This window comes from Scleropages formosus, chromosome 6 (genome assembly GCF_900964775.1).
Source record: "Scleropages formosus chromosome 6, fSclFor1.1, whole genome shotgun sequence".
NCBI lineage: Eukaryota > Metazoa > Chordata > Actinopteri > Osteoglossiformes > Osteoglossidae > Scleropages > Scleropages formosus.
Window position 1 is genome coordinate 4,370,955 of NC_041811.1, and position 19,786 is coordinate 4,390,740.

The 19,786-nt window shown below is 42.8% G+C and overlaps 1 protein-coding gene across 1 annotated transcript in view; it reads left to right on the forward strand.

Annotated features, from left to right (window-relative positions):
- The first annotated feature begins 3,483 nt into the window (after nt 1-3,483).
- Nucleotides 3,484-19,786, forward strand: part of LOC108923610 (bone morphogenetic protein 1-like) — a 30,652-nt gene continuing 14,349 nt past the window's right edge. The window contains exons 1-5 of the mRNA XM_029252946.1: nt 3,484-3,747; nt 14,437-14,724; nt 17,801-17,918; nt 18,750-18,928; nt 19,239-19,344. Of these exons, the coding sequence (XP_029108779.1) occupies nt 3,579-3,747; nt 14,437-14,724; nt 17,801-17,918; nt 18,750-18,928; nt 19,239-19,344 (860 nt within the window). The 5' untranslated portion in view covers nt 3,484-3,578. The remainder of the gene's footprint in view (nt 3,748-14,436; nt 14,725-17,800; nt 17,919-18,749; nt 18,929-19,238; nt 19,345-19,786) is intronic.

Below are 19,786 nucleotides of genomic sequence, written 5' to 3' on the forward strand. Positions count from 1 at the left end.
AAACATTTAAGAAAGATTTTGTGTGGAACTGATTTTGTTCAATGCTGATTTCATCTCCTGTGCTTCACAGAAAATCTGAGGTTTTTGTAGTTGTGTTTTTCTATACTCTTGACAGAATTACACAAACCACACTCTACACACCAGCACCTGTTCAAAGGGAATGCAGAACAGGCCACAGATGAGTTATGCCATTATGTTACTTTGCTTAAAAAATTGTTTGATTCTGAAATGCAACAGCTTGAGATAGACCCAGAGGAGAAGTTTTGATTCAGAAATCTCATGCAAATCTTGTGGAACAGTGTGAATGCACAAAATGAATTTTACAGAGAAATCAGTACAGAACCAAGAACAGGACAGAGAGGAACCTTGTTGTGAACACATACCTCTGAGAGGGATCATGCAATAGGAGGCCTACTCATTTCCAGGTCATTGATGCACTGTAAGGGCACAGCTTAGGAGTATTGAATGTATTAAGTCCTGTCAAATCGATTTGTTGTATAATCTGAATTGCCAGTATGGTGTCTATGGATGTCATAAATATATACCATTTATACTGGTATTTGCAGGTCTATTTAAGGTAAACAGAGCTTAAACATGGAATTGGACGCATTCTTCCAGTTAAGAATTTGTTAATGTCATACACAGAAACAAATTATTTTTTAATATGCATATTTTGTGAATTTAATAAACATTTTAAGCCTACATACATGGAACATGGAGGTGTGGTGGCGCAGTGGGTTGGACCACAGTCCTCCTCTCCGGTGGGTCTGGGGTTTGAGTCCCGCTTGGGGTGCCTTGCGACGGACTGGCGTCCCGTCCTGGGTGTGTCCCCTCCCCCTCCAGCCTTACGCCCTATGTTGCCGGGTGGGCTCCGTGACCCCGTATAGGGCAAGCGGTTCTGAAAGTGTGTGTACATGGAACATGTACAACATTTTTGGAAGAGAATGGGAATAAAATTCCAGGATAATTTTTATACTGAAATGAAAGGAAAATGGTATTTGGAAAAATATCAAAAATTATTTCACAAGCTATTCTACTCATGTCAAAGTGAATTCCAAATGTCCTTTTTTGCTATTGTTTGACGGATGCTGCATATTAATGAACACAACCTTCAGCAACAGTCTCTCTCAGGACCACCAGTAGGTTAGTTGGTTAGAACTTTAACAAAGCATGAACTTCATTCTCTAAATAGGGAGCTAAGTGGATTTTTTTTTTATCATTTTGGTTAATTTATTTTTGCCTAGTTTGTTCATATTTATTGAAGATACTGATCCTTTTTAATATATTTTGTGTTAAACTGAAATTAGTTTGTTGAAATGAAATTGGTAATGTATTTACAGTATCTTTTGACATGAGCATGCTTGTGTTTTTCTCAGCATTGCATTTGTGCCGTAACCCATCTTGATTTTACTCTAAAGTGCAGTTATAATGATGAACACACTTTTCTGGCTTTGCCCGTCTCCTTGTATGTTGAGTTCACTTTAAAGCAAACCACCCAGATAAAAAAGGAAAACAAATACAGGAAAAACTGATTAACTTCCATAGCCTGAGGAAGAGTAGGAATTTTGTTATGCTGCTGGTTCTGTCATATCTTCAGGTTAACATATTACATTTTTAATTTATCTGACTCAAATCTCTGAAGTGTTTTAGAATGTTATATATTCAATTTTTTTGTGAAATCATTTTTTGTATTTATGCAGTTGGGAAATTTTCACTGTAGAAGTTCCACCTGAGTACCTTGATCAAGGAGTGGAATTCAAACTTTCAGACTGAACTCTAACCACTGTGCCACCTGCTGTTCAACAAGTCTTGCATCTTGCGGTGCAGTAATGGGGCAGGCCACTTGCCCTGATGTGTTGTACCATGTACTGTTTCATACTCTACTGTTTGATAACTGTGCTGGTGCCAAATGATGCCTTGTGTTGCTTGATCTTCTGGTGCAGCCAAAGAGAAACACCTGTTGCCCCCAGTGGGATGCTGTTTCCCCTCTGCAGTAGAGTTTTGACAACACTGAGACAAGTACCAACAAACCCACCAAGAGCACTGCCGTGAACTGTGGGTGGCAATGACACAGGCTTGGCAGAGCCTTGATTGTATGGATTAGCTCCCTAGAGTGTGGCCATCATTTCTGAATCACAAAGTCATGGATCAGTGAGATTCTTGTTTTAAAAAATCTCATGTTCACACAAACCTGTGAAACTGTGTTTGAATCAAAGAGTTGAAAAGCAAAGCCACTAGCTTGCTAGGTTGCAATGAATGCCTTCAGTGCTCAAATTTGGAAAAAATTATTAAATACATTTTCAAATATTATAATCCCTAAAGGATTTTTATAAAGCCTGATGTAGAAATTCATTTTTTTATTTGTACATCTAAATGTTATTTGGTGAAAATGATTCAAAAAGTGTCCAAAAAAAGAAACATGTAGAAACAAACCACACATAAAAATGCTGATATCAAAACAAATCCTGGTTAGCCATCACACTTTGTTTGGAGGCTCTGTTAACTATGTTTTTCTCAAAGTCTGAAGACCTCAAAAAAATCTTTTTCCATCCTGTATCTTGCTAATTAAAAACATTATTTTGTTTTATTATGCAATTTAAATCTGTGTATGAGCCCACAACACCACAGACCTTCAACAAAATTTCACAGCAACCCTGAAGGTACCAAGCAGGGGAGAAGAGTTTCTGTTCTGCACTGGCATTGCCAAAAATCTGCAGACTTCACAAGTGTGCTAATTAGAACTGAAATAAATATACGGATTTAAACATACCAAAGAAAGAAAGAAACATGAATCATAAAATTCAGCCCAGTGTTTAGACCAAATAAAATAAGCAACACCACTGATCATGCAGTACTCTGCGTCTAATGTTTTGATGCAAAAAGGATATTGGGGTGTTTTGACATTGGATGACTAAACGACATCTGTGCTTAAACAAGGTTACGTTGATCTGCAGATAGACATCCATCCATTTATTATTAATTGCGTTTTCAGTATAGATGTCCCGAGCATGCTGGCGGAACCTCTGCGTGAGGTAGGGTACATCCGCCGTTGGGACAGCAGTCCATTGCAAGACAATCACACGTAGACGTACACTTCTCTTGTTCATTTGTGTGATTATATGCTGTGTTGCATAATATCATCTTCACAAAAGCGCTCATCAAACATGAAAAGAAGTTCTGACTATGTTCTCTATGAGAGATTCATGAGTGCTGCAACGCACGGAATCAACTGGATTTCACGTGCTTGGTTTCAACCAATCTAACGGAAAGTCATGGCAGTCATTCCGATAGTGGTGCAGTTTGCAGCGTCCAGGGGAGACCGCCCGGTTCTGGTTCCGAGCCCGTTGAGATCCAATCACAGGTCCACAGCGATCACGCTGGGAGAGGGGCTGTACTCCAGCTTTGAACCCGCCCTCCCAAGAGAACTCTCCCTGATATCCCCCACCCCAAAAAAAAAAACTTTTGTTTCTGTGTCCCCTCGTTCATTGGACCTCGTGTTGCGCTCTTTCCACAGGAGAACCTTTTGCAGGAGGTCTTTCCACAGAGGTCCTCTTCTCAGCTCCACCACGGAGCTCAACATGCATCCCGTAGCCCGGTTTCTTGGTCTCTTGGCCCTCCCGAGTCTCCTGTGTCTCCTGTCCCGCGTCCCCGTCCAGCTGGCCATGAACCTGGGAACCCCTGAGCCCGGCTATGTGTACCACACGGGGACGTCAGATCATATCGACTACAAAGATCCGTGTAAAGCAGGTAAGACCTGGAGTGATACTGACACTTTGTTACATTGTATCATTGTATCTTTCTCCGGCGGTCTACTACGTTTCCCCCCTCTGGCTCGTGGACTGTTACTTTCCCTTTGATATTTTTCTAGTGCACACGCTCCCAAGAGCGCTTGTCGGATCGCCGGAGGTCCACGCCGCATACAAAATGTCCGCAAATTCTACGTAAGGGAAATGAAAATGAAAAAGATTAATTCGCATTCTTTACAATTACATAATAATATTTGACACGAAATGACCAGGCATGATCGATAGCTTATCCTTGTTTTTCACACCGTGGTAAACACCCGCAAGACATTCAATTTGTGATTCAGTTCCAGGGGACCCCAGGCTGGAGGTCCAGGCTTTGTTGGCCGTTTGAAAGGTTTATTTTCTGTACACATGTAGACAGGTGTCAAAGCGGAACCATGATTGTGTGGGTTCTCTGGGATGGGGTGCTTTGGGGGGTTTCGAGTGTCCCACTTTTAGAGGCTGTGGGACAATAAACAAGCTGTACAAACAGGAGACACGTCCATATGGTCCAGGGATCAGGTACTCCAGGAGATCTTGGAGAAATACCATACTGCACAGTGATCAGAGAGGTAGATCACAGGACTGTCTGAAGGAGACTCCTTGCCAAGGAACTAAATTTACCTTATGCATTTCAAAGCAAAATAAAGCTACCCACACCCATTTACACAGTTAGGCATTTTTACCAAAGCATTTTAGAGTAAGCACCTTATGCTAGGGTTCTAGAGCTGGGATTCAAGTCTACAACCGTTGGTTCAAAAGGCACCAGCTGTAACTACTATGCTGTCAGCTGTTATGCTAAGGCCACACATGCAGCTGGGTAGCACTGTTTGTAGTGTTTCTGTAGCAGGATATGTGGAACATCAAATTGGTTTAGGCGAAGACAAACAAAACTCACACGTCTTTATGCACGAGTTAGTGAGTGAATGTCTTGAACAACATTTTGTTGTCTACTGTCAAGGACACTATTTTCCTCAAATGCTAACTATGGCAAAAAAAAAAAAAACACCAAAGTCTATTGGTGTTTAAAGGGCAAAGTTGAGACCTTAATGCTCCCCCTTTTCCTTGACTTGAAAGCCGTTGCATGTTCGCTTGACCTTGCTCTTGTGTTGTCTGACCTCCTCTTCACAGAGGTCATCTTGTCCTCTTCAGATGGGACCTGTGAGTGTGTTAGATGACTAAGGACATCCCCTCCTTCACCCTGTCCCACACCACCAGGAATAACCCCACATCTTCATGCCAAACTCTTCCATTTTCTTCAGCAATAGATCCGAAGTCTTAATAATGTGGTTCCTTTTATAGTTATGGCTGATTTTGGAACGCTGTCACAGGTTGGCTCAACAAACCTCCAAAATGTGGCTACAAGTTCTAAATTATAGGAATCATACTAAGTTCCACAGAGCAGGCAAGGCCTTTTTCAAAGTCCTTACAGAGGATGGCCTTTGCTAAACCTCTGCAGAGGAGAACAGGGAACTTCTTCGTAGTTCTTTAAATCCCTTGAAATTTCCCATATCTCTCTAAAGGTCAGGTTTCAATCTTATATTGTGTCTGTTTTACCTATTTACACACACCCTCACACATCATCTGAAACCGCTTGTCCCATACTGGGTCACAGGGAGCTGGAGCCTAACCTGGCAACACAGGGCAAAAGGCTGGAGAGGACGCCAGTCCATCACAAGGCACCCCAAGTGGGACTCAAACCCTAGACCCACCGAAGAGCAGGACCTGGTTAAACCCACTGTGCCACCACACCCCCACTTTACCTATTTATACACCTACTAAATATTTTAGTTCTGTTTCTTATTCTTATATTACGCATCTATACTTAGTAGTACCTTTCTGGTACATAGTTTTATGCTCCTTTCTGTTATGCTGGCCATACACCAGGTAGCCCAGTGGTTAAGGATACGGTCATATGACTGGAAGATTGCCTATTAATAACAGGATAGGATCTGCTGTTATACATCTGAGAAAAGTACTTAATCTATTGCTGCAGTAGAATACGCAGTTGTAACAAAAAGTTTAAAAAATTAATGTCTCATTTAAGCAAAAAAAAAATCATCATAAATACACACACACACACATTTTCAGAACCGCTTGTCCCATACGGGGTCACGGGGAACCGGAGGCTACCCGGTAACACAGGGCGTAAGGCCAGAGGGGGAGGGGACACACCCAGGATGGGACGCCAGTCCATCGCAAGGCACCCCAAGTGGGACCTGAACCCCAGACCCACCGGAGAGCAGGACTGTGGTCCAACCCACTGCGCCACCGCGCCCCCGGTCATCATAAATATATAAATATAATTTTTCAATCTTGTTTTTCATACGGGGGTGCAGTGGCGCAGTGGATTGGACCGGGTCCTGCTCTCTGGTAGGTCTGGGGTTCGAGTCCTGCTTGGGGTGCCTTATGATGGACTGGTGTCCCATCCTGGGTGTGTTCCCCTCCCCCTCCTGAGTTGCCAGGTTAGGCTCCGGCTCCCTGCGACCCTGTATGGGACAAGCAGTTTGGACAGTGTGTGTGTTTTATACCTTATGGTTTGTCTGCAACACAAAAGCACCATGTCATTTATTCACTCCTGGTTGGGCACCCTGAAGCAGAGCAGTGGACTTTGCTGACCGAGCATTTTGACCTGTAAAGGCCACTGTAGAACATGTTTTGACCACACTGGTTTAAGCCTCCTCGTTGTTATATTTTTCTCTCGCTCACTTATAATCCATGTTGTAGCTCTGTGCTTTTCATTTCAGGGCAGCATGTGGTCCTCTGTTGTATTTGTTCAGCTTTAGCAAGCCCAGTAGGGGTCTTTGCATGCCTGGGGGGCAAAGAAATATGGCCAGGTTGATTTCGGATAGAAAATTGCACTGCACAAAATCTTGAGAATGTTTATCACTCATGTGGCTCACCCACCACTGCAAAGCAGAGTTTAATATGTTCATAGCTTTTGCTACAATATCAGTAAATCAGGTGGAAAATGGGGAATATGATTTACACTCTGTCCTGTATGGTAATGTGACTCAAAAAGAAAGTGTAGATTTTATCTCTCAGGGAAGACCAAGCTTAAGAGTTCTAAGTCAATATGTACATGGGACTGGAATTTGGAGTTGCATTTTTTCAAAGAAGCAATTTATAAGCAAATGGAGAAGAGGGATTCTAGTCCCAGGACCGTAACAACCTTTGTTGGTACCTTTGCTTACCAGCATTCATTTGATGAGTAGGCTCTGCTTTTGAAAATGACATAATTCAGTTCAATTCCATTCAGTTTATTTTTACAGAGTTCTCTTCTCACCCAGTGACACAGAACACTTTAACACAGGCATAAGGCAAGAAAAAGATTAAACTACCGACTATCATAATATAATGCTTTCATAGAGCTATAAGTATGCCTACTGGCCACGGAGGAGAGGAACAAAAACTCCCAACTGAAAATCGAGGGAGAAAAAAACCTCTGGGGATCCAAGAGCCAGTTGCTGCTCACCCCTCCTGGGAATTCTAGATCAAGTAACAATTCTAAACCAGTTTACAAATAATAATGATATTGTTTCTGTATGGTAGCTTGAATTCCCAGCTTAGCATGGTACGTCTCATCCATTATGGCAGTTGGTCATCATCTTCAGTCGGCATAGGGGTGCGTCTGTGACCGCCGGCTGGCCTCCTCAGGTCTTATGTAGGGAGACTGCTCAACAAGAAGAAATAGTTAGTAATTAGTAACTTAAACAAGTAAATTCAGTTTGTATTGGTGCAGAGGTGGGGAAAAACAAACACAGCCAAGCAGAATTACATTTCGAGGTGCAATGCCTGAGTAAACATAATCATTTTTACCATTGACCAGTTTACTCCATAAATATATTTCTCCTTCACCTGCAGAAAAATTTGCATGTTTGACGGCTCCGAATCAATCCTTTGACCTTTATTTAAATTTTAATTGCTGGTTTCTTAGCAATTGGCTTATTACTAACTTTGCATGTGCTGCAGGGTAGGACTGTATTGATCTACTGTATTGAGCTACATAAGTGTTAACAAAAAAGCAGGACAATAACAACACTACTGTAATCACTGGCCGCAGGTGGAATGCTGGTACTTCCTTTTAAAGTTACTGGTGTTAGTTCTGCTACACTGCATAGGTGGACACTGTAGGCTGTAATCAACCTCCACATAAGGTGTCCTTCATGACCTGATGTGGCACATGGGGCTCTTCTGTACCCCCTGGGAAGAGCGAAGCAATGCGATTGGCTGTTATTTGATGTTAGCTAATCCGATTGGCTGTGGCTGCTACCGTGCAAAGGCCAAGGGAGCAATGAGATAAAATGGCATGGAGGTTATGATAATAAAACGATTTGCGTGGACCTTCTGTCTGGAAGTGGGAAAGATTAGAATGTTTTGTGGTGGCGAGTTGTCAGTCAGAACCTCCCTGCTGTGCACTTTGCATGCTGAGCGGTGCCTCAGTGGGTGGATGTCCTCCTAGTGTGCAGAGAATGTGGCTGAGCAATGCAATATGGAAAGGAAGTGCTTATTATCACGATCAAAGATATGACTGAATGCAAGGATGAGTTTGGCTGTCCAACAAATATCATCATACTGTTTCATTTGATTTTGGGGGGATGGTGGTACGGCGGGCTTGGCTGGGTCCCGCTGTCTGGTGGGTCTGGGGTTCGGGTCCTGCTTGAGGTGTGTCCTCTCCCCCTCCAGCCTTGCACCCTGCGTTGCCGTGACCCCGTTTGGGACAAGCCGTTTCAGACAATGTGTGTGTGTGTGTGTGTTTCATAATTATTCTTGGGAGCTAGTTTAATTTAATGATTAAAAACCATCTCTAATCTCAGAAGCATAAACCCACTGATTCACAAGAGAAGTATGAAGAAAGAAATTTAAAATAAGCACACCAGCACAGCTGTTTCAAAGCAGTTCCTACAAATATGATTTACATGATTTATCATATCAAGGGATATATTAGTTATAGCCTGCTGGAGCCACTGTATCCAGGAATTCTGTCATCAAGGGCAACACGATGGCACAGCAAGTAGTGTTGCTGTCTCATAGCACCTGGGTGGTGCGAGAGGATATGGGTTTGGTTCCTGCTCAGTTTGTGTGGAGTTGTATGTTCTTCCCGTGTCTGCGTGGGTTTCCGTCCACAGACATGCTGTTCAGGTTCACCCATAGAGTGGGAGTGATAGAGAGAGCGTGCTCCACTGATGTATGGATGAGTGACCCATTGTAAGTAGTGTATCTAGCAGTCTAAGTCACCTTGGTGAATAAGGTATATGGGCTGATAACATTTCATGGAGTTTGTTGGAAGTCATTTTGGAGAAAAGCATCTGCTAAATAAATATAAGTTTGCTGTAGAAGAAAAGTTTGAAGTTCTAGTGCAATGCATCATAGGTATTTGGAAAAACATCTATCTTAATCTTCAGCTAATATCATTGTTGAGTTGCTGGTTTCTTATTGTCTGCATGGACAATTCCCTCCAGCAGAAGACTGTGTTTGCCCGTCTCCTCATCACCTCTGCTACTGCCTTCATAACCTCTGTTGCTGATCTCATCACCAGTGTGTCCTCTACTTTGACCTCCCAAAGTGGCTGAAAAGATTTCTGGGAGGGGGTTGAGGGGATTATTTATACTACGTGAGAGAGGAATTAATTTGGATCAAACCATGCTGTGTAGCCAGGACGACCAGAAAGCTGTAGAAAATGAAGCCCTGGCTCAGCATGCATGTCTGCTGCTGGTGCCACTGGTTGTGGTTGTAAAGTTGCACACCTGCACCCCTTGCTGACCAGTGCCACCTCAGAGGAAGACCATACTCTTTGTAACCATCTAAAAACATGCCTGTGGCAGTACGTGATGAATGATGGATTACAGGAAGTGCGGATACTGGTGATGTTGGTGGGATGTTTGGATGCTGGGATGACCTTTGCCATTGGATGTATGGTGTTGTGACCTATGGTGCTGGTGGGAAGATGGAATGACAATGAATTGCAATCTATGACTTTGGAGGGATGATGAAGTGACCTATGATGTTAGTGAGATGTTGGGGTGATTTTTTTTTTTTTTTTTTACAGTGGATTGCTGGTTGATTCAAGAGCTTTCTGAAGGGGCATCAAATAAACGGGCTTGTAACAACCTCCAATCTTTCCAAAATTAGAACAATAACCGTTAAGAATTTTGACAAAAGTTGTTTCCATTTGGTGATATAATAAGCATGACACTCTATGTGACAAGTAGTGTAGACCCTGAAAATGCAGACTTAACTTTAAATGCTTTAACCAATATTTTGAGTGTTTTTGCATTGTGGCAACTGGTAGAATAGTGGTTAAAGCTTCTGTCTTACAGCTGCAGCACATGATTTCAATTTCCACTCATGCAGTAGTATACTTGATCAAGGTACTTACTCTGAATTGATGCAGTGAACATTATCCTGTTGTACAAATGGGTAAATCACTATAAGTAGATTGGTGGACAAACTAACATTGCCTTAGAGAAAAGTGTTCGTTAATGAGCAATAAAATCCATGTTGGGTCTTCTGAGGAAGCTACATACTATGCCTCACAAGTCTACTAAAGTATTCAGGATTGACAATTGCCGCATTAGGCCCCTCCGTAGATGCCTCCCCTGCAGTGTAGGAAAGCTTTGTGTCTCTGTTCTTCTCTAGGTGTAAGACCACTGCCCCACCCCTGGAGTCAGCCTTACAGCTGCCTGCAGCACTCCGCCTAGTCCTCCCACAGTGTTAATCTACTCAGACAATGCACTCACACTCAGGGGCAACGGTTGACCATGAAAGCCACAGTCACCACCGTGAACCAGATGGGCTCAAACAGTGCCCCCTGCCCTACCCCACCCCCTCGTTAATTCCCAGATAACTGACAACTATGGTGGTCCTATGAACTTCTCATCCATCTGTCCCTGCCCCATTAACTACTTGTATACATGTAAACTTGTATGTGGTACCAGGTGGTGAACTGGTTAATCGTCATCTTGCAAATACCTGGATTTAAATCTCCACTCCTAATGCAATACCCTTGATCAAGATAATATCTTGACCTGATTCAGAAAATATTCAACAGCTCCATTAATATGTAAATAATGGTAAACTTGTGTACAAAGTTCACACTAAATTTTTTGGAAAAAAGTGACAGATAATGATTTTGTTTGCACTGACCATTTATTTATTTTTCATTTACATTTACTGTCAGTTATTATACTATTCTCTTCTCCAGAATGATCTACAGTGTCAAACTATTTACAATTATTTTTCCATTTATACTTGCCAGTTTTTGCTGGAAAAATTCAGGGTTTGTGCCCTTCTGTCCAGTATTTGACCTGTCTGACTAGGTTTAATGCTCTTGGTACTTTATAGACACAAATACTTAAGATGATATTATTGTTGCCACACTGACTGTAAAACACTTGCTAGGGGAAATCTGGACAAGGCAGCTGAATTGCCACTTCTTGTTGAAAACCAATTGACAGTCTCTGCATTCTACCAATCTGTGCCTCAGGACCCCTGCAGAGACCTGTGTCTGTACAGACAGGGGTCAGTAGCCTTTTCAGATTAAAAAAAGCCCTGTTATCACCTCCTGCCTCAGCAAGTGTCACTTTAATGTGTCAGCTGCACCGTCTGCTGCACTCTGATAGCTCCTTGGTGAGTGGGACCTCCCCTTCTCTGGAAATCTGTGTCGCGGCACTTTCCACCTTGGCTACAGCTTCAAAAAAGTACTTTTTATACTTTTTTTTTTTCCTCAAAAATATTGTTCTCTAACTGTGTGTATGTGTTTAAATCCCACCTCCAGCTGTAGTACTTTTGAGCAAGATACCCTGAATTGTTCCAGTAAATTACCAAGCTCTATAAATGGGTAAATAATTGTAAGCAGCTTAACACTGTAAGTCACTTTAGAGAAAAGCATCAGCTACCTCAATAAATATAATGCAACCTTTAAATATATGTAAGTGTTTGTGAGTGGGAAGGGGGCGTGGTGGTGCAGTGGATTGGACCGGGTCCTGCTCTCCAGTGGGTCTGGGGTTCAAGTCCTGCTTGGGGTGCCTTGCGATGGACTGGCGTCCCGTCCTGGGTGTGTCCCCTCCTCCTCCGGCCTTACACCCCGTGTTGCCGGGTAGGCTCCGGTTCCCCGCGACCCCGTATGGGACAAGCAGTTCAGAAAGTGTGTGTGTGTTTGTGAGTGGCAAGGGGGTGCGGTGACCCAACAGGTTTAACCTGTTGGCGGTTCTCTGGTGGGTCTGGGGTTCAAGTCCTGCTTGGAGTGCCTTGTGATGGACTGGTGTCCCGTCCTGGGTGTGTCCCCTCTCCCTCCAGCCTTGCACCCTGTGTTGCCAGGTTAGGATCTGGCTTGCTGTGACCCCACTTGGGAGAAGAGGTTTTAGTCAATGTGTGTGTGTGTGTGTGTGTGTGTGTGTGTGTGTGTGTGTGAGTGTTAGGGGGGTGCAGTGGTGTGGTGGGTTTGTCTAGGTCCTGCTCTCTGGCAGGTCTGGGGTTTGAGTCCTGCTTGGGGTGCCTTGTGATGGACTGGCATCCTGTCCTGGGTATGTCCCCTCTCCCTCCTCCAGCCTTCCACCCTGTGTTGCTGGGTTAGGCTCTGGTTTGCCATGACCCCACTTAGGACAAGTGGTTTCAGCCTGTGTCTGTGTGTGCGTTTGTGTTGTGAGTGTTCCTATGACCACACTGTGTGAAAGTGTCAGTGTGTATGAGAAGGAGGCATGGGGGCAATGAGATAGCATGGTGGTAATGGAGCCACTGCTTTTGGACTTAAATGACTCAGTTTTGAATTCCACCTACTGCTATAGTATCTTTCTACCTTTGAATTGATACATTAAAACTTAGCCATTGCATAAATGGGTAAATCATTGTAAATAGCTTAATATTATAAGCTGCTTTGGAGACAAGTGTCAGCTATGCAGCACAAGAGAATCAAGATCAAGAGCCTGAAGGTTCTCTGTTCTGGCTCCTTTTTGGCATAATGAGCTCCCTCTGTCCCTCATTACTGCTGAATTCCTCTCAACATTCAAGAAGAGTCTCAAGAGTAATCACTGTTATGTATATCAGGGAGACTCCATCTCTTTCAGACCCACTTCTCTCCTTACCTCCTATCTGCTTTATTAACTTTCACTACATTATCTGTTTAAAAAATCTCCCCATCAGTCCCATATATAGCTGTTTGTAATGTATGCTGGCAAAAACAACAGTATTGGAATAAGTTTACTGTACTTCATAATTCATGTGTTTGCATGAATGTGTACCTGCCAGTTGCTGAAATGTACATTCACTTACTTGAGTTGCATGTCGCTTTGGGGGAAATGGTCTGCAAAATGAATAATGTAAATGTAGCTAAATGAATAAACATAAATGTAACCAGGAGATGTCAGGGTCTTTACATACATTTTGGGGATGGAGGAACGGTGGGAGGGTAAGTCTGCAATCCTCCTACCAGCTAGTCTCCAGAAAACCTCTGAACTGCATTGCGTCATTTTTATTTAAGACTATTGTGCGTATTTCAAAGCCGCAGCCCTTCATAGTCATCACTGCCATGTATATTAGTGAGGCTCCAAGACTTTTTACCTTTACATTTTATGTCTTTGTATTGGCTCATAATAGGTCACCCACTGGTTCAGCATGTAGCGTGACCGTTAAAACGGTTCTCCTATCATGTCGGCCCCTGGGTGACCACTGCTGCTGCAGTTTCCCAACCCCAATTTGTTAATCAGCAAGCTTTGATTGGGATCTTACTGAGCACTTGGCCTTCATTAATTTCATGCTTCTTGAATGTTGTCTGCTGTGACTCTTCTGTGAAGGTAATCTGCTACTGAGGATGTACTAGACTTCATAAAAAGACAAAGGGTATTATACTTCAGTTAAATCTCCATTTTCTGTACAAATTGGTAGTGGAATATGAATTAGTTTCTGGATGAATTAAATATCCACAAGTCTGGGAGAATAAGTTAATCAGACAGATAATTCCTTTTGTGTTTGGCAATTTGCTTGCATCTAATTTGTTCTGTTAAGTGGTCAATTGCTGCACATCTCTCACCAAACAATAGAAAGAAATTTGACAAAGGACATGACATTTTAGAATGTGAAGTGAGTCATCTATTAACTGTTATTTATCAGATAGTGTTTTCCAAAATGGGGGGCACGGTGGCATAGCAGGCTTGGCCGGGTTCTGCCCTCTGGTGGGGCTAGGGCTCGAGTCCTGCTTGGGGTGCCTTCCCATGGACTGATGTCCCGTCCTGAGTGTGTCCCCTTGCACCCTGCGTTGTTGGACTAGGCTCCGGTTCGCCGCAGCCCCGCTCAGGGCAAGTGGCTTCAGCCAGTGTGTGTTTTCCAAAGTAACTTATTACAATATTTTCTGTTTACACTAAGCTATTTACACAGATTTTCCCTGTTGCACAGCTAGTCAATTTTTCTGTTTCAGTTCAGGAAAAGTACCTTAATAAAAAGTACTGCAGGAGATGGGAGCCAAATTGGGGTGCTTTTGTCTGCAAGGCGACGGCTCCAAGCACTACACTACGGTGCTCTACTCACTACTGCTTTGCTATAGATGATTAGTTTCTCCATGGACTCCACTTGTCTCTGGTCTGTTGTTGTTACTCAGTTTGTGTCTCTCACCATGTCTGACTGTCAGTGTAACCATGCATTCCTGTGTTGCTCACAGCTGCCTTTCTGGGGGACATTGCCTTGGATGAGGAGGACCTGCGTCTCCTCAAGGTGCGCATGATCGTGAATGTGGCAGACCAGGCGGTTAAGGTCATCAACCTCACTGACACAGGCGAATCTCAGGCTACGACTGTGGCAACAGAGTCTACGAACAGTAAGACCCCTCAAAGTACGATGGAGGGCGCAAAACATGCCTCGCTCCGCAGGAAGAGGGCAGCTACTGCTAGGCCTGAGAGGGTATGGCCAGAAGGAGTCATTCCGTACGTCATTAGTGGAAACTTCAGTGGTGAGTTTCAAGGCTTTCTTCTTGTGCACACCAGTACCACAGAAAGCCTGTTTCAGCCATCATTTCACATGATTTTTGTGACGTTTGGGGAAAAAGCAAGCGGTAATGGAAGTAGATAGCGCAGTGGTTAAAAACTCGTTGCAATCAGAAGACCTGGGTTGAAACTCTGCTCTTGTAGTATCCTTCATCAAGGTTCTTACACTGAACTGATAGAGAAAGAATTGCTCAGTTGTATATTTGTGACACTTTTCTCCAAAGCAACTTACAGTGCTAGGCTATGTACAGTGATTTACTCATGGGTAAATCACTCTTTGGAGAAAATGCACTTTAGGGTAAGCACAGTAGTACGTAGAATTTTAACCAGCAACTTTCAGACTCAAAGACAGTAATTCTGTACACTAACGCTACCAGCTGCTCTGTATAAATTGGTCAACCATTGTGATCAGCTTAGTGTAAAAACCCAGCACTGTAGGCTCACAGGACAAAAGTATTGACTAAATAAAGGTTAATAATTCCTCAATTGAAAATTGACCCTGTTACATGTCTTAAGTAACATATCCAGCATGATCCCCTTTCAACTGAATAAAATCATTAATTCAATTCAATTTCAGTTCAGTTTATTTTTATAAAGCACTCTTCTCACGCTGCAACACAGAGCGCTGAACAAAGGGAAAAAGGCAAGAAACAAATACATCTGACAAAGAAACAAACAAAACTGTTGACTACAGACTGGCATAGCACATTATCAATGCATTTATTAATGCAATAAGTATGCCTACTGGCCATGGAGGAAAGAAACCAAAAAACTCCGAAATGAAAGTCAAGGTAGAAGAAAACCTCTAGGGGTCAAAATGCCAGTGGCTGCCCACCTCTCCTGGACATACTAGATTGAACAAGACTTCTAAGTCAGTTTACAGGTAATAATAGCATTGTTGCTGTTTGTTGACTTGATTTCCCAGTTCACCAAGGTACGTCTCATCCATCATGGTTGGTCATCAGCTCCAGTCAGCATGGGGTGCTGGAGCAATGGCCGGCCGGCTGGACTCCTCAGGTCTTTTTGTAGGGAAACAATGCTCAACAAGAAGAAATTGTTAGTAATTTATAATTTAAAGAAATTACAGTTTAATACAGAGGGGGAAAACAGAAACAGAGAAACACAGCCAAGTGAAATGACATTTCTTAGTGATATGCCCAAGTGAACATGTAAGTCTTTAGCCTGCATTTAAAGACTGAGATAGATGGGGCATTTCTCACAGTAACTAGTAGACTGTTCCACAGTTTAGGTGCTCTATGTTAAAAGGTGCTTATTGATTACAGGTACTTTAAGGTAACCTGGAAAACTCTGTTACATGTCATGAGTAACATATTCAGCATGATCCCCTTTCAACTCAATGAAATCATTAATTCAATTTCAATTCAATTTATTTTTATAGCGTGCTCTTCTCACACTGCAACACAGAGCGCTGAACAAAGGGAAAAGGGCAAGAAAAAAAAATTCATCTGACAGAGAAACAAACAAAACTGTTGACTACAGACTGGCATACCCCATTATCAATGCATTTATTAATCTTTATTAATGAACAAAGATGTTTTCCCGGGACATAAGAATTAATAATCTCACAAAGGTAAGCCAGAGCAATGCCATGTACTGCCTTATATGTCAGAAGTAGGATTTTAAAATCAACTTTTAAGTGTAACCGGGAGCCAATGCAGAGATTTCAGTACTGGTGTTATATGGTTGTACTGCCTAGTTCTAGTAATAATTCTGGCAGCTGCATTTTGTACCAGTTGTAGCCTGGATGCAGCCTGGTATGGACAGCCTGATAATAAAGCATTACAATAGCCCAGCCTTCTTGAAGCAAAAGCATGAACCAGTTTCTCAGCATCTTGCTTACATAGAAATCGCCTTAATTTGCCTATGTTTCTCCACTGGAAGAAGCATGACCTAATCAATATATTAACATGAGAAACAAGTGACAGCTGATTAAGACAAAATATAAAGCTTCTCATCGATTCTAAGGGATCATTACAAACCTCTTTTACACATGCTTAGTAACCAAAGGGAAGCTGCGAGACTCTGTCTTTGGTCCCATGCTCCTTGACTCTTGCAAGCAATATGCAGATCATAGCAAGCAACAATTATCACATAATTAGTTATTCCCAATATGTATTCAAACCATATCGGTAAAAACATGCTCCGATTTACTGATCTATTAATATTTCACTTTCCAGGCTGTGTATAATTTATGTATAATTTGGAAGTCTATCCTTTGCAGCATATAGATAGTTGGGCAGTTGTTTTGCTTACATTAGTTAGTGAAAATAAAATCCTATTTTCTCTTTGACAACTTTGTGTAGGCCTTAATGAGTGCTTTGTGCAGTATTTTATGAAATTTAGAAGTGATGGATTGCAAAAACATGACTCCAGAAAACCAATAAGTTATCTCTTCATCCTATTCTTTTGCCCCAGTTTTCATCCCAGTTTCAGTCAAGTCCAGTGTTGTACTGACCCCTGCCATCCACAAAAGCCAAGGTGCCTTTGATCCAATAGTGTTTCCTGCAGGGGGGTGGAGGGGTGTGGGGTTCTGGGTGCAGGAAGTGGCTGATCCATAAACATCCTGCCACTAGTTTGAACACAGTCTCTAAAATGCAGGAACAACAGGCACCACAAAAGCAAATATGAAACCTTGTTCTCTCTCCATGTAAAACCAAAGTACCCCATGTCCTTTGTGAAACTTGTTGTTGGAAGTCACATTGCACAACAAAGAATTTATCATTTGGTACAAGAAGCTTTTGCATGTTTTGCACAATGGAATACCTTAAGTGGAGCAATAGATATTCAGTAACTCCCCCAAAGGTAAAACAGCAGGACCAATTCTGAAACTTGGATGTAAAACATTTTGCTATAAATACTGGCAGCATTTCACATGCCAGCTACAGCCTGAACAGTCAAATCTATATTTTACAGCTACATTTGCTTCATTAGTCTTTAGGCCATTCTACTAGAGTGCAGAGGACTGGTACTCTCCAGGACACGATTTTGAGACAGCAAAAACGATTGTCTGTTCTCCTCCAGGGAGCCAGAGGGCGATATTTCGTCAGGCCATGCGTCACTGGGAGAAACACACGTGCGTGACCTTTATCGAGAGGACCACAGAGGAGAGTTACATTGTCTTCACATACCGACCATGCGGGTGGGTTTTGCCGAAATAGCAGGAGTGTGTGTTAGTGTTTGTGTGTGTGTGTATGTGAAAGCCCATGTTTGGGTAGTTTTGGCATAAATTGCAAGTGTCTGCAGCTCGGCTTAACCCAAGTCACAGTTACCTCTCAGTAACTCTGCAACATCCCACACCTGATTGGTTTTCCTCCATTGTTCTTTTCCAACTGATGTTGTCCAGAATGACCTTCTAAAAAGAAAGAAATGTGAATAAGGACTAAGATCAATCATAAAGAAGGAGTTCTTTGCATTTGTGGTGAATCATAGGAATGTCAGGGCTGCATGAACATTTTAGCTCTTCCAAATTCCCTCGTGCTACATTACACAGTGGGGAGGAAGAGCCCACCTGCCGCTCTCAGTGCTGCTAAATCTCGGCTATGATGTATGCTGGTGCGCACAGCCCCTTCTCCACCTGCAGCTCCCACATGTCCTAAAAGCAGTTTCTGCCTTTGTTATTCATTGTTGAATACCTCTCAATACCTGTGGACTGAGAGGTGCAAAGATAATGATCCCAGCTGATGGACTCCAGCTGACTCCGTTTAACCATGGACCAACATTCTAGTTCCAGTTAAGAAAATACAAATACCTTTCCATTTCTTTATCTGTCTCATCAAAACACAAAACATGTCAGGTCACTGTGTTAAACCAAATCAAAGAGAAATACTGTCTCCTTAGTTTTGCCTCTCAATTTTTCTGACCTTTTTATTTAAGCAGTATTTTTCCTCTCAGTTGACTATCAATCATTGTTAGTCAAAAAGGAGATACAGAGCTTTTCCGAGCCTTGTAACACCCATGTGTGCTCCTGTAGGTGTTGCTCGTATGTGGGCCGAAGAGGAGGGGGCCCGCAGGCCATTTCTATTGGGAAGAATTGCGACAAGTTTGGCATTGTGGTTCACGAGCTGGGTCACGTGATCGGCTTCTGGCATGAACACACGCGGCCAGACAGGGATGAGCACGTCATTATCGTCAGGGACCACATCCAGCCAGGTAGCCTGCCTTGTGGCATCGCTTTCTGCTTGTAGTCCCACCTCAGTTCCTGTTTGTGCTCTTATCTCACTTTTTGCCATTACAGTAACATAATTTTAATATCCTGCATTCTGTTCCATGGTTGCACACTAGAATGCTTGGCTTGGCTCTGACTGTAAAGGACTCAAGGGTGGCAGTGATAAAACCTACATGGTGTAATCTTGTAAGGGTAGGGTGTCACCTGTGGCACTGTGCCCTGTTGCTCTCTGCATCTCCCCCGCCTGTTCTTCTAACCCCTAAACCTCATCCTAACCCTAAGGCCTTTCTGCAGGGCAGGAGTACAACTTCCTCAAGATGGAACCAGGTGAGGTGGACTCGCTGGGGGAGACATACGACTTTGACAGCATCATGCATTATGCCAGGAACACTTTCTCCAGGTCTGTGGCCCTTCCCTGAATGATCAAAGGGTTTTAACTGTAGTTTTTTGTCATACTTTTGCATTTGTTTGCATTTGTCTGTATTCTGACATACATGTGCTGCTTTGCACTGAATTGTACCTGTTGTACAGAGGGAATGGATGCCAAAGCCAGCATGGTTTCAGTTTACCAGCTTGCATTAATCGCCATGTCCTCGTCCATGTTGTTGACACACATCCACATTCTGTCAAATGAGAAAGCAGCTTAAGCAGTCATTATCTGTTCGGCCATTTGCATAATGGCCATACACATGATGTGGGTTGGATGGGAAATCTGCCACAGCTGTTGAAATAGGAGCAGCCATATTGCAATGTTTCAAAATACTTTTACAAAGCTTTGTAGAGATTTTTGAAGTTCAGGTTTTTTTCTCCCCCTCCCGAAGGTCCTGTTCCACACAGAGCTC